Source organism: Rattus norvegicus, chromosome 1 (assembly GCF_036323735.1).
Source record: "Rattus norvegicus strain BN/NHsdMcwi chromosome 1, GRCr8, whole genome shotgun sequence".
Taxonomy (NCBI): Eukaryota; Metazoa; Chordata; class Mammalia; order Rodentia; family Muridae; genus Rattus; species Rattus norvegicus.
This window is the reverse complement of record NC_086019.1, coordinates 96,966,030-96,980,653: the sequence shown is the minus strand read 5'-3', so window position 1 is coordinate 96,980,653 and position 14,624 is coordinate 96,966,030. Positions and strand designations below refer to the sequence as shown.

At 53.8% G+C, this 14,624-nt stretch overlaps 1 protein-coding gene across 3 annotated transcripts in view; it reads right to left on the bottom strand.

The window, feature by feature from the left end:
• The window catches only part of Slc7a10 (solute carrier family 7 member 10), a 15,991-nt gene extending 1,367 nt beyond the window's left edge, over positions 1-14,624 (bottom strand). For 2 of the 3 annotated variants that reach the window (XM_039107883.2, XM_039107930.2), the window contains exons 1-8: positions 14,311-14,624; positions 4,403-4,607; positions 2,348-2,499; positions 1,995-2,120; positions 1,770-1,923; positions 966-1,089; positions 775-878; positions 398-494 (exon numbers count right to left, since the gene is read on the bottom strand). In XM_039107883.2, the coding sequence (XP_038963811.1) occupies positions 398-494; positions 775-878; positions 966-1,089; positions 1,770-1,923; positions 1,995-2,120; positions 2,348-2,499; positions 4,403-4,607; positions 14,311-14,479 (1,131 nt within the window). In that variant the 5' untranslated portion in view covers positions 14,480-14,624. Of the gene's footprint in view, positions 1-16; positions 167-397; positions 495-774; positions 879-965; positions 1,090-1,769; positions 1,924-1,994; positions 2,121-2,347; positions 2,500-4,402; positions 4,608-14,310 lie in introns of all 3 variants that reach the window. The other variant, NM_053726.2, reaches the window with a different exon arrangement.

Here is a 14,624-nt window from a genome sequence, read left to right as displayed (position 1 = left end):
TTATTTCCAGCCTCACCTTAATGGGCCTGTGAAGTGCCGGCCGTCTCCAGCGCAGCACAAGCAGGCCCAGGATAGTGACTCCGTAGCAGAGGTAGTTGATGAAGGACACATAGTTGATGAGTGTGTATGTGTCACCCACGAGCATGATGACCGCTGTGGCCCCGCACTGGGAGAGGACCGAGGGCTGACAGCTGGCCTCCCACCTGCTTCTGGCCATCCCTGTAGGCTGCTCTGGGCCTTCCCACTCAGGTCAGGAGGTCAGGTGAGTCCCAGCCCATCCCCACCCTCCATGGATCATCTACCATAGGCAGGAATAAGTTTTAGCCATTATCTCCCAAACCCCTGTTGCTAGGTGTCCCTGGCTACATGCACTAGCTGGTTAGGTTTCCCAACTTACACAGACAAGGAGGGCAGGGATTGGGGTACAGCGTCTGACATGAATCATGGCCAGAAAGCTGGGTAAGTGTCCCTCTCGGGCTCCAGAGAAACATAGCCTAGGAACAGGGAAGGATATGGATAAGGGTCAGAGCCTGGCCTTGAGGCTTCTCTGCTGCATGCTAGGACCCAGCTGTCACGTTGACCTCTGCCCTCCAGGCCCTACCAACTCTCCTCATGCAGTCTGCCTCCTGGCTTTCTTTACTTCAAGACTGGGGCCAGATATTTGTTCCTGGAGAGTCTCAGCTTTCTCTTCCCATGGTCCGTAGCATGGCATGCACACGGCAAGACATCTATCTCACCTATACCATCCTCTCCCCGTTTCCTCCAACCAGTCACCTGGATGAGGTGAACAGGTAGCCATTGATCCCTCCAAAAGTAGACAGCGCCACAGACACAGGCATGACCCACGAAAAGTAGCCCAGCAGCTTCTCGCCGAAGGTCTGCATGGGCACAGAAAAGAGGCCAAGAGTGAGGCTGGGTTTGGGGGTGGGAGAGGGGCTACAGAGAGAGCTGAGTTCCCCACTCACCACAGCCACTGCGTTGGAGGACAGCAGCTCCTGGGGGGACATGGCAGTGAAGTAGGCAACATTGGTGAATGTGTACACAAAGGTGACCAGTGGGATGGAAATGAAGATGGCACGAGGTAGGTTCCTGGGGACAGAGATTGGAGTATCAGCATCCATTCCTGGGGCAAAGGTGGAGCTGTGACAGCAAAGGGAACTTGGAGTCTCATCTGCATTTGCCCAGGGGACAGGCAGGGTCATACTGCTGTCTGCCTTTTCCCCAAACCCCTGTCTGAGCACCAGCTAACAGAAGGAGGGACAGATGAGAGCTGAGGCCACCAGGATGGGACACGTCATCTCCTGAGGGCAGGATCTAATTAACGTCTGGATAGAGACAAAAAAAAAAAAAAAAAAAAAAAAAAAAACACGTGCAGCCAGTCAGCCTAGAAAATCTCCCAGATGCCTTCAGACCTCAGCCTTCAGGTCTGAGGTCTCCCTGGAGATTCTCCACCCACCCCCACTCCTGCAGCTGCCATGGTCCCCATCAAGGTCCCCAGCTGTCATGGGGTCTATCCTTCCGAACCATGTTGTATGCACGTGGATAGTTTTGGACCAGATGTAAATCACTAAAGGCAGCCGAAAATGACATTCAAGTCTTTCTGAGGCCCCATGAGGAGCCAGTTGCAGCGGCAGACAGGGAAGATCACTGCTCCAGGGCTCTCTGTTGAGGCCGTTGTCATGACAGCGAGCGTGGTCAGCGGATGACCAGTCTGAGTTTCACAGCAGATCTGTGACGGCGACTGCTTTGAGCGTGGGCGCTTCACTCACTTTCGAGGGTCAACCAGCTCCTCGGTGACATAGTTGAGGAAGTTCCAACCACTGAAGGCAAAAGAACCTTGGAGGAAAGCCAGGGCTAGGTGACCCACAGACGGTGTCATCCAGAAGGTGAAGGCATTGGTGGGTCTCAGCTCTTCAAAGTGTCCTGGGGAGTCCAGACGTCAGGGGTTAGCACAGTCTCCCGAGTCTCTCCAGTGATTCCCACCCCGGTTCTACCTTGGAAGATCTGGACAAAGCCCACGGTGATGATGAGAGACAACGCCAACAGCTTCCCGCCAGTGAAGATAACCTGGATGCGCGTGGCCCAGCGTACGCTGGAGCTGTTCACCCATGTCAGGAGCACTGGAGAAGAAAGGGGTGTGGGCGCCTAAGGCCAAGCCTCTCATGATGGCCCATAGCCAGATCTAGGCTAGGGGAACAGCCTCTGTAGCAGCCAGAACCCTGGGTCTCAAGGTTGATGCTACAAGTGATAGCAGCTAGGAGCACCCTCTCCACTTTCCTCCCAGCAGAGTGGACCATGGGGTGGGGGTATCCAGCTGCTGCGGGGACAGAGGCTCAGGGGCACTCACTCAGGCAGGCCATGGAGAGTACTCGAGAGGCTGTGGCTGGGGGGATACAGTTGGGAAAGACAGGCTGAAGCACATAGTTGGAGAATGTCATGGAGATGACAGCCAGGCTGGTGGGGTACATGATGAGGACAGCACTCCAGAGCAGCAGGAATCTGTGAGCAATCAAGGGCCAGCATGCTACAGGCACACCCCTCGCCTGCTCCAGATGTGAGCATCTGGGATAGATGAGGACCAGCTTCCAAGAGCTGGTGAGCTGCCAGAGGCTGGGGAGGTGGCTATCGGGACAATTGGAAACTGATCTCAGGCTGCTCCCTGAGCCCAGTCTTCAAGCTATAGCATTATCTAGGGCTCGGGGAACTTTGTGGTTTGGGATGGTTGATTCTGAGCAATGTTTCTTCCTTGATTTTCAAAGAAGAGTGGTTTATGCCCCTTATATCAGTATCCCTTAGGTATATGCTCAAAGACTGCCTTCATCCAGACAGGGGGTCCTGCCTGCACCCTTGGGGGATGGTGTCAGCTCTTAGCTATTAAGGTGAGAAGTCTGTTGGGACATGCCTCTTGAACCTCACCTTAGATCTGTGTCCATGTCTCCTACTCCACCCCCTTCTGCAGAACCCAATCCCTTGGCTTCTCGGGCTTTATAGATCAATAGCCCATCCCCTCTGCTCACCTTGCGTCTTCTGGCTGCCCTCGAAGTGGAGTCCAAGGCCTTCTCTCACCTTTTCTGAGTATCATCTCCAGGCCCACGGTATGGAGCCCTGACTGAGCACCTCAGCATGCCACAGACTCCCACTATAATACAATTCTTACCCCAAGGGATCCCCTTCTCTACTACTGAGACCATCATCAATATAGCCTTTAAAATGTGGCACTGGGTGTTACCCCACTGCACCCACCTGACCCTCATGACGCATCGCTACCGTGTCCTCCTGGGTTAGGTGGATAAAATGACTGGGTTAGGCTGTGGTCTTAAGAATCCTCATTGAACTTGTCTGGGCAACTTCAGTCCCCCCATCCGGTCCAACTCTGCTATGAACCAACTCTGCTCGCCTCTACCCATAGTAGAAAGACTCGCTGGCCCAGACCCCCACGTCCTCTGAGTAAGCATACACTCAGAACGGAGAAAAGATGCTCGTTTTGCTGAAGGGGCATGGCTTCCTTGCAAGGCTGTGTAGCTGGCATCTCCCTACATGACATGCGTCCCATTCTGCTGCATGGGCTTATGACTTTTGGCACCCCTTCAAAGCTCGAATACCGTTTGTGGGATTGTTCTGCTCTGTGGAAAACTTGACGTTGGGCACAGCGTGCACATGTGTGTGTGTGTGTGTGTGTGTGTGTGTGTGTGTGTGTGTTCTCCAGCTCAAAGCGAGTAAATTATAGGGGAGGACACCATGCCCTCCGGACTCCTCCCTCTTTACCTGAGTACTAGTATCATCTAGAGGCTTCGGAGAGTGAGAGTGTCCCTCCCTCCAAAGGAGTTTCATTTAAAAGGTGACATAGACCTGGGTGCACTGTTGTGGGCAAACCTGTGGTCCCAGTGAGAAGGAACATGAAGGAGGACTGTGAGTTTAAGGTCAGCATGGGTTACAAGGTAAGACTGTCCCAGAATATCCAACCAAGCAAGATAAAACAATAAGATAAAGCAAAAGGAACCTCTGAGAGAGCAAGGGTCTGACTCAGTGGTTCTCAACCTGTGGGTCACGGCCCCTTTAGGGGTCAAAAGACCCTTTCACAGGGCCCACATATTAGATATCCCGTGTATCAGGTATTTACGCATTATCATTCATAACAGTAGCAAAATTACACTTATCAAGCAGCAATAAAATAATTTATGGTTGGGGGGTCATCACAACATGAGGAACTGTATTAAAGGGTCACAGCATAAGGAAGGTTGAGAAGCTCTGGTCTAACTGATACCAGAGAAACAGAGCGGACATCAATGCTGCCCACCCTAGTTGTGGAAGGCTGCCAGATACCCCCAACTACTTCATCCATTGACCCCCCTACTCCGTAGCAGAGAGAACATCTCCGGCCCTGCCAGAGTGCTGCACTCACCCAGCCAGGCCCCCGAAGATCTCAGTGACATAGGCGTAGTCCCCACCAGACTTGGGGATGGTGACGCCCAGCTCTGCATAGCAGAGAGAGCCTAGAGCTGTCACGCCCCCACCCAGGACCCAGACGAAGAGGGCCAAACCCACGGAGCCCGAGTGTTCCAGGACGCCCTTCGGTGAGATGAAGATACCCGAGCCAATGATGTTCCCTGTGGGGAGAGATGGGGCGTGTGAGACTGGAGCACCTTCAGAGCTCAGGCTTCCTGAGGTAGGAGGAGGATACTTCAGTGAAGGATCGAGACTGGCTAATCCCTGGAGGAGTGCAGGCAGGTGATCTGGAGGCACAGGATGGATGTCACTGGGCTTCTCAGATCTGGGCAGGCCCTTTCTAGGCTCACCATTAACGTTTCTCTATCTCGAGTGGGGAGTGGTGCTTGCCAGCTAGCCAGGCCCACTGCCAGAATTAGTTCCTTAATTCCTTGATGCCCTGGCTCCCATTCCAGGTGGCAGTGAGGTGTCACAGTCATCTGAATAATGGCAGAGTAGGCACTGTTGTGTAATGCATGTAACCTGGGCTCAGGTCCTCCACTCAAGCATCTGTTCCCCTCCCACCTCCTGGCCAGAGCTGGCCTTCCGTAGCAAGACCTTGACCTGTCTTTCATCTGTCTGCCCTTCTTTTATTGGCCAAACTCATTGGGCATCCTGAAGAGTAGCAACCAAGGTGCTGCCCCAAGAACAGGCCTGTGCTTACTTGATTCCTTCATATTGGCTTTCCCCCTTCCTACCAGACCATGGGCACAGACCCCCACCCCCCCAAAGGCTTTGCTTCCTGGTGCTGTTAACGTGTTTAGGTAAGGGTCAATGGGTTGAGCCTTCAAAGGCTGTCTTACTCTTGGAAGTGTAGAAGGTCCTCCAGAAAATATTTGACCCAGGAATCCTCTTCACCCTAGCTTTGCCTCTGTTTTGTAGCCAGACGAGTCCTTGTCACCTGAAGTTCTTGTGCTGTGTGGGTACCAGTAGCTATGAAAAGCCATCATGGTAGGGCTGGGACAGGCCACAATAGAGATTCCTGTCCCACCTGGTGTTTGGACACAGGCTGCTGAGCCTCCGCTGTTTTTTTTTTTTTTTTTTTTTTTTAGGAAATACAAAATCCTAGCTGGGGCATAGAACCTTTGGGCTTGCCCTCTCCCCTTTCCAGACCGGTCTATAAAATGGCCTACTGTGCAGTCCCCAGCTCCGAAAAAAAATGGCCTACTGTGAAGGCTCAGAGAGACGCAGGTATTGAGCCTTCATTTGGCTCACAGCTTGGCATCTTTACCGGGCACCCCCACCAGCAGGTACTGAGGGCGATGCCCTTGCCAAGCTCTGTGCCTTGCACCAGAGGCCGATCGGTGCACTGGTGCTGAATCCTACAATACCCAGCCATGGCCCCACCCTTCTCTGTTTGCTGAGAGGTCCAAGGTTAGGCGGATGCTGAAAATCTCATTCATTCCAGGGTCTGCTCTGCAGAAGCGGTGGACCAGGCCCCTCCCCAGACACCCAGAGCCCACAGTTGTTTACTCTATGGAAGAGTAGACGATGCCTTTGCTTGGGCGCCAGGCAGCCCTTCCAGAACTCCCTCAGTTTCCCCTTGCATGGAACCTCGGGAGCCTGCCATTCTCCACTCCTCCACAGACACCCACACCTGGGATGCACAGAACCTTCTGTTTCCACCTCACAAATGAGGAATCGGCATCCTCTGTGCCCACACCTGGAGGCCATATGGGACATCAGGATGATGGGTCATCAGTTAGTTGACAGCACCTGCAGAGCATAGGACACAGAGGTGCAAGCAGGCGCCCTCAGTGAGTTAGTGAGGGTTTCTGGTAAAAATGCCAAGCTGTGAGCCAGATGAAGGCCAATCAATGCCTGCGTCTCTCTGAGCCTTTACAATAAGCCATTTCACAGACCAGTCTGGGAAGGGGAGTGGGCAAGGCCAAAGCACCAAGCCCTAGTCTCACATTGTGTATCTGACATTAGAGGGTCAGTCCTCTAAACCCCAGGACATGCACTAGAGTCTGTCCTTACCCCAGGATGTGCACACAGGAAAGAATCCAGAGTCACTGACTATATGAACAAAAGAGCCAGCACTGGTGGGGCCAGCAGCTCAGCCCCTCCTAGTAGGGCAGTGTGTGCATGCGCATGTGACTCTGTGTGTGTGTGTGTGCCCACTTGTGAATGTGAGTGTGCAAGTGAGTATATTGTGAGTGCACACGTGTGTATGTGCATGCACTTGTGCATGTGAGTGTGAATGTGCATGTGAGTGTGTGAGTGTATGTGAGTGTGCCTGTGTGAATGTGTGCACACTTGCGCATGTGAGTGTGGGTGTGCATGTGAATGTGCATGTATGTATGTGTGTGCATGCACATGTGGGTGGGTGTGTTCGTGAGTGTGCATGTGCATATGCGTGCATGTGTGTCCATGAGTGCGTATGTGCGTGTGTGAGTGTATGTGTGCATGTGTGAGTGTGTGTGCATGTGTGAGTGTATGTGTGCATGTGTGAGTGTGTGTGTGCATGTGTGAGTGTATTGTGCATGTGTGAGTGTGTGTGTGCATGTGTGAGTGTGTGTGCATGTGTGAGTGTGTGTGCATGTGTGAGTGTGTGTGCATGTGTGAGTGTGTGTGCATGTGTGTGTGTGCGTGCATGTGTGTGCATGTCTGAGTGTGTGTGTGCATGTGTGTGCATGTATGTGTGCGTGTGTGTGCGTGTGTGTGTGCGTGTGTGTGTGTGTATGTTCACTCTGCTTACTTCACCTGTTAGGGCCACAGGCAGGTCTGGCAGAAGACAAAGTTATGTTTGCCAATCTGCATTCACTCCAGTTCTACCCTGCTATCCCTCACCCCCACCCCCGGCCGACACAGATTTCCAGTCTGACAGCCGAGACACCCTAATTGGTGTTCTGGTCACATCCCAGGAGCCCTAAATACATCCAGATAAGGATGGAATAATCCCTGTGTCCCAGTACTCAGAGGTAAGCTGTGTCCCCGGTCTGCTTTCTGGGAGTGGAGCTGGGGTTGGGGAAGTCAAAGAGGACCTGCCTTCCGTATCTCAGATGAGGGGCCCAAGGCCTGGGTGGGCTGTTGAGTTTGTAAAGGGCCTTTGAGTTTGCTCTGTCCGGCAGCCGTTCTCAGGACCTGGCGGAACAGGATTTGCCAAAAGCCAGTGAAGTCTGAAGCCAGCGGGGGCTGGGTGGCCTTGGAAGGCGCTGGGTATGTTGGAACTGGGGGCACCCAAGGCTCCCAAGCACCCCATCCTTTCTGTAAGGCACCCTCTCCTGTGGAGACCCCATTGCTCTACACACTCAGCCTGGTGGAACCTCCTGCAGCAGCCCTTGAGGAAGCCCTGCCTCACAGAGGGTCTTCGCAGTCAGGGATGCACCATTAGCCCTGAGCCAAGCAGCTGAGACTCCGGCGCTGGCCTGGGAGTGTGTGGAAGTGCACAATTATTCTGCACGTGTGGCTTCGGGCTACCACCCAGAACTTCTCTCATGCTCAAAGGGCCATGTGTGCTAGCCAGTGTCTCTGAGGTCCTATGGGGGAACCGGAGAGCTCCGCCAGGACAAACTGTAGCACCTGCCATGCTAGATGCCCTGGGTACCTTGTGGGCTGGATGGAGGCAGGGAGCCACGAGAGTGGTGGGCTTGGGTAAGCAGCAGACGATAACAAGGGGGGTGAGAGAATGCTGTGGTGGAGAGTGGTTCTAAGTGCTTGATGTGGGGAGGGTCCATAGAGCTGATGTTCTAGAGCATTCTGACTACCAGTGGCAGGCTGAAAACTCTGCTCTTGGGTCCCGCGTTCAAGCCCAGTAGATCTGTGTTTTGGAAAGGACCTGCAGTGAGTGATCCAACCAGCCCTTGAGAAAGCCTGCACTGGAGAAGGAAGAGGAGGAAGAAGAAGGTAAGAAGGAAGAGGATGAAGGGAAGGAGGAGGAAGGGAAGAAGGAGGAGGAAGAGGAGGAGGAGGAAGAAGAGGAGGAGGGAGAGGAGGAGGAAGAGGAGGAGGAAGAGGGGGAGGAGGAAGAAGAGGAAGAAGAGGAGGAGGAAGAAGAGGAAGAAGAGGAGGAGGAAGAAGAGGAAGAAGAGGAGGAGGAAGAAGAGGAGGAGGAAGAAGAGGAGGAAGAGGAGGAGGAAGAAGAGGAAGAAGAGGAGGAGGAAGAAGAGGAGGAGGAAGAAGAGGAGGAAGAGGAGGAGGAAGAAGAGGAGGAAGGAGAGAAGAGAAGGAGGAAGAGGAGGAGGAGTAGGAAGAGGAGGAGGGAGAGAAGGAGGAAGAGGAGGAGGAGGAGGAAGAGGAGGAGGGAGAGAAGGAGGAAGAGGAGGAGGGAGAGAAGGAGGAAGAGGAGGAGGAAGAGGAGGAGGGAGAGAAGGAGGAAGAGGAGGAGGAGGAGGAAGAGGAGGAGGGAGAGAAGGAGGAAGAGGAGGAGGAAGAGGAGGAGGGAGAGAAGGAGGAAGAGGAGGAGGAGGAGGAGGAAGAGGAGGAGGGAGAGAAGGAGGAAGAGGAGGAGGACGGAGGACGCAGGACCCAACAGGACCAAGGTATAAAGATGTGGGACAGACATAGTAAGTGCTTGGGTGAGCATCTGACTGACAGCCAGAAAGAGGTGGGCCATGAGGTGGCCCTCTCCATTTCTGTCCGTTCAATGGGACAGCTGCTCTCTGGTCCCTGTTGGTCCACTCGGGCAGACAGGTAGGCCTCTCCAGTGCCCCCTCCCTTCCCTGTACTTTCTTTGGGAGGTTTTATCACATTAAGATGTTTGGCCTGATGGGGCTTACTGGCCTCCAGGAGGAATGAAGAAAGGGCCATTGTTCCCTGTGGTGGTGCTTGCTGACCTATTTCTGGGAGGCAGTGGCAGACCATGGAGGTCACGAGGTAGACTGCAGAGGTCAAATCTTCAGAACGAGCCACTTGCTTGCCTGTGGTGTGAGAATGTGTGCATGATGGCTGTGTGTGTGTGTGTGTGTGTGTGTGTGTGTGTGTCTGTGTACACGCACATGTGTGTATACATGCAGTTTGCCTGAAGAGGGACAGGGAGGTCAGAACGTTGGCCGCATCCCTATCCATAGACACACATGTGGGGTCACCTCTAGCTAGTGTTCTCTTCTGGGGCTCTGTTCCTCTATCACTAGAGGGGCCACAGGGTTAGAGGTCAGCAGAGAGCTGATCGGATATGCCTTTGCCAGAGAGGAAGCACATTACTTAGGATATTGATCCTGATCAGGGTCCCTGTCCCCTGCCATTGAAGTAGCCCAAATCACTGGACTTTCTCAAGCAGCCCCACCCCCAGGTAGCTCTTCAGATAACCCATCTTGACCCCAAGAACTGGATTCCTGTTTCATTGGCATAGGCTAGGAGGGTGACTATAAAGGGATTCCTTAACCTAGACATTGGCATGCTTTGACCCTGCCCAACAGTTGCCAAGGGAAGCACTTATGAATCTCACCATTTTATTAGACCCAGGAGATCCCTGCATCCCACACGGCTTTTCTTCTGGAGACCCAACACCCTGGGGTGAGCACTTCGAACTTTGCTGAGACCCGGGTGAAGCCTGCTCCGCCATTCCAGACCTTCCCAGTAAGTGTGTGTCAAGCTCTTCCCTGTCCTGACAGTGGCCCCGCTGAGGTCTTGGTAGAACACCAAGGAGGTGAGTGGGGACATCCAGTACATGCCCCAGGTTGCTAATCAGCCAGCATGTACCTCTAGCCTAACCCACTTTTCTCTGGAGAGAGGAGAAGCAGAGATGTGGAGACCTCTCCATCCGGCCTGCCTGGTCAAGTCCCACCAAGCCCAGTGAGATTGCCAGCACCCGGGCTTCAGGCTCAGTCTTGTCATGGTCACCAACAGACTCTATGATACTCAATCTGACTCTTAGGCCCCAGTCTACACCTTCCTCAATTAAATAGTGTCCTGTGGCAGGTTACTGCACACAGCCCACTCAGCACCCCCGCCAGGCTCCCAAGACCTGGGTTCCCCAGGGTTGCTTTTTATTTTATTTTTGCCTGTTTGTTTGAGCAAAATCTCAATGTGTAACCCAGGCTTAAACCCCTGGTCCTCCCCAGTGCAGGGATGCCAGGCGCATACTCTGTGTCCTGTTTCCTGGAATTCTTTGCATGACCTTCATCTTAAACCCAACTTTTAGAATTGCTCCCTTAGAGACCTCATCCTGTCACCTGATGACATTGTATAACCATAGCAGGGACCATCCCTTGAGCTAGGCCCAGACCACAAACTTTCCACGATTGGTCCTCTCCAGACAGAAGTCCCAACTTCCTGTTCCTTCTGCAGATCTGTTCCTCCCTGAAGTTGTCCCAACCAACCAGAGACAAGCTGTACTAATTCAGGCCACCACCTGTGAAAACCTGGGCCTTTCCTGGCCGGCTATCAAGTCTGTCACAAACACAACCAGAATTGAACTCTCAGCCTTCCACCGATGGCCCCGTCTCCAGCCACCATTGCCTCGGTCCAAGTGGCTTCCTGCCTAACCCCCTTCTGTAACCTTTATCCCCATGGCCTCTCTCTCCTTAGTGAGCTAAGTTCTATCCCATCTTTTCTTGGATCAACCCCCCTCCCCCGCCACAGCTGCCACCTCCTAAAGCCTTTGCCATAGCTCACAGCCTACCACTGAGCCCTATCAGACTCCACCCTGCCCCAGCACACCCTGCCCTCCTTCCTGCCTCAGTTCTCTGGCCAATACTTATGCTGGCCACTGGCTACGTGCCTGGCTATTCATTTTGTTTGCTGACTGACTGTACTGGAGCATCAGCAGCAGCAGAGGGACCAGCCTGCCTTGTCCCCTGTTGGATGTTCAATACACTGGTACCGATGAATGGATTCATGGATGTCTCTGGGACTGATGCTCTCAGCCTAGTGGCTGGAGTTGCTCTGACTTTCAGTGGTGTTTTGCAGTACCCTAAGGACACCTGACCTTGGGCAGGTTGTAGCCTTAGGGTCTCAGTTATTTTACTCGTCAATGGGTCTGAAGACTCCTCAGGACGTGTAGGAACAATGTCTGCAGAGGCCCATTTACTGCTGGCCATGGAGATGGTAGACAATGTGGCAGGGCTGGATGACAAGGGCCTCTAAAAAGATGGGGTTCATGCAGTCGCCCCCTCACGTCTCCGCATACGTTTGGGCCTGACTTTCGAACACCTGCTGGACACTCGAATCCCAAATAGAGAGTGGGAGCAGCAGAGCCACCATGATTCAGCCTGTCAGACTTGGGCATGTCCCTCCTTGCTTGTGGATTGTGTGAGGGGATAGCTGAGGTCTCCAAGACAGGATCAGAGACCCCTTGTGTGCCGCCATGAGAAAAGCTGACTTTCCTGGCTCTGTTCCTGCATAGTGGAGGGAGACCTCAGTCTATCCTAGCTCAGTCCTCAACTGTCGCCTTCCCTTTGCCAAGCCTTCATAGCACAAAGGCCACTGGAAACCTGAATCCAAACACTGAGCTCACCAGTTGCAAACAGTGTCATTTAACCCTCAACCTCAGTTTCTCCATCTGTGCAATGGGTAGAAAACCTGCCAACCCCACAGGGTGAGCATGAGGATCAAAGGAGGTAAGGTAAGTCCAAAAAGATATCTGATGTGCTGGTGAGGTGCGCCATTTGGGAAGGTTCTGGAAATACCCATTGAGTAATAATAGATCACTCACAGACAAGGATGTGAAGTTCTCCAGGTTTGTAATGCTAAAATATGACACTGGAGACTTCTGATTTTGACCAAGCTCCCGGGTTAGGGATGGAGAAGAAGAAGATGGTGAAGAACCCAGGACTGAGAGTTGTACCATGGAGAAGTGGCCCCAGAGCTTTGCATGGGTGGAAGCTGAGCCCTTGAGGCATCAGGAGGGGAAGCAGAACAGATCTGGCCTCCTCCCCAGTCACCTAGTTGAGGACAATCCTCCCCTGTCTGGCTTTGTCCCCTGCCTGGCCTGGTGTCTTGGCCGACGGAACTCTTGAGCTCCCTAAGTGTGGTCCCCGGGAGAGCACCCGGTACCCTGGTCTGGGATAATGCTTGAATTCTGTTCCTGAATCCACCATCCTTGATTGGCCCAGTTGATTTTCACCCTCCTTAGCCTTCATCTTCAGGAGGCCAAAGGGGAGCAGTGAAGCAAGAATAGGCTGAGATGTGAGGGGAGCTGGCGGCCCAGAGCCAGGATCCATGGCACCAGTTCCTCCAAAGCCTGAGCTAGAGAAGAAGCAAAATATTGGACCGGGTGCCCATTTCTCCCCTACACCAGCACTCCCATCCTCTTGTAGATGACTGGAACCCTGGCAGCCTCTGTCTTACTTGAGGAGAAAAGACAGTAACAGGGTAGGGTGCAGTGCATGGATGCTAGTCTGTCTCTCTGTCTCTGTATCTCTGTCTCTGTCTCTCTCCCCCTCTGTCTCTCTGTCTCTCTGTCTCTCTGTTTCTCTCTCTCTCTCTCTCTCTCTCTCTCTCTCCCTCCCTCCCGCCCCACCCCACCCCACCCCTCTGGCACTGTAGCCAGCCCACCACCAATGATAAATAGTTTTTACTTTTTTTGGGAGGAGGGGTACAGTACCATGAAAATTGTGTTGATTGGAGGCAAAGTTCTAACCACTACTCTGTCCTAGCTCCCAGGCTCAGTCCTTCCTGTTATCAGACACTCGGGGATGCTGGGGGGGACACCAGGACCAGCCCCTAAAAGATAGCCATTCTAGAAGGAAGAGGGCAGGTAGTGGAACTCTCTGGAGCTGGGTTCAGGGGTGACTCTGGGTAGGAGTGCAGGGGATACCCAAAAGACACTACATCTCTCTGGGTGGAGTTTCTCATGGAAAGGCCTAAAGCGGGAGAAAAGTGAAGACACACACACACACACACACACACACACACACACACACACACACATACACATATACACACACACCCTGCACTGAGTCCTCCAGCTTTTCTCTGTCTCCAGGGGTCAAAGAACAGAAAGACAGTGATTTGGCTGCAGCCTTGTCTGCATCCCTACTGTGTGCCACTTCCCACTGGCTGGGGAAGAGGGAAAGTCAAAACCCCAACTAGTGACCTTTTAGACACCCCAATTCCTGGACACAGTAAAGGTCCCTCCGAGAGCTTAGTCCAGTTCTCCTTCAGGAGTCAAGGGACAAAAAGAGGAGGGGTTCTGCCACCACCAACCTTGTCCCCGGGGGTTCTGCATATCCAGAAAGCACCACTGTAGGGAGAGTGAGAGGGCCAGTCCACAAGAGCACCCACTCAGATGCCACCAGACCACGACAGTGCCCACTCGGATCCCAGGGCTGAGTGGGTACTCTCCTGGAGGTTTGGTCTACTCATAGCTACACCATCATTGGCTACTTCCCTATCTCTTCTTGGCTTCTGTGGCCACCTCGGCCAGGAAGGACAACTCCTAGGCCTTTTCCCATTGGTAAACCAATGGCTCTACCTGACCATTTACCATTTACCTTCCTGCTTTCCAAGAACAGATGGCCTCACTTCCCCGGCACTTGAACCTGGCACACAGTAGGGATGCAGACAGGCTGCCCTGCAGCCCAGAACTCGCCACTCAAGGCAGGCCTAGCAATTACTTCCGTTTTCCTAGGTGGGAACCCGGGAATCAGGGAATCGCCTTGACAAAGTCCCACAGCCAGTGAAGGCCAGGGGAGGGTCGCAGCAAGGAGAACACTCGCCCCCCTTTTCCAGGAACAATTTTTCCGAGAGGCTGGGGAGGTGAGGGCAAGAGGTTTTGTGCCTGGTCTGCCAGGTCCTGTTCTGAGTAGGGTCAAGTGTATTCTCCAGTTGTGGCAGCAGGTGCTCGGAAGGTTCCTTTGCCCCTGTGGTCTTATGGTCTTAGTGAGGGAGGAACATAAAGGGGCTCCCCCAGTCCTTCCACCCTAGGTATGCCCCACTCACCGATGATGATGGTGCAGGCGCTCACCAGCCCGATCTCTTTCTTGAGTGCCACCCGCTCCGAGGCGCCCGGGCCAGGACCAGGGCCCGGGGAGGGCGAGGGCGCAGGGCTGGGGTTCCCGCGCCCGCCTGGCTGCTGTATATGGCCTGTCATGTCGCTGTCCCGCCTCATCCCAGCTCTCTGCGCTACCCCGTCTATCCGGCCCGCCGCCAGTCCTCCGTCGGTCGGTTCGTCTGTCGGTGCGCTCGCGGCCCTCGCAGCCCGGGACAGCGCCCACAGGCGGGCGCATGCGCTGGCACGGGGCCCGGGCCCCCGG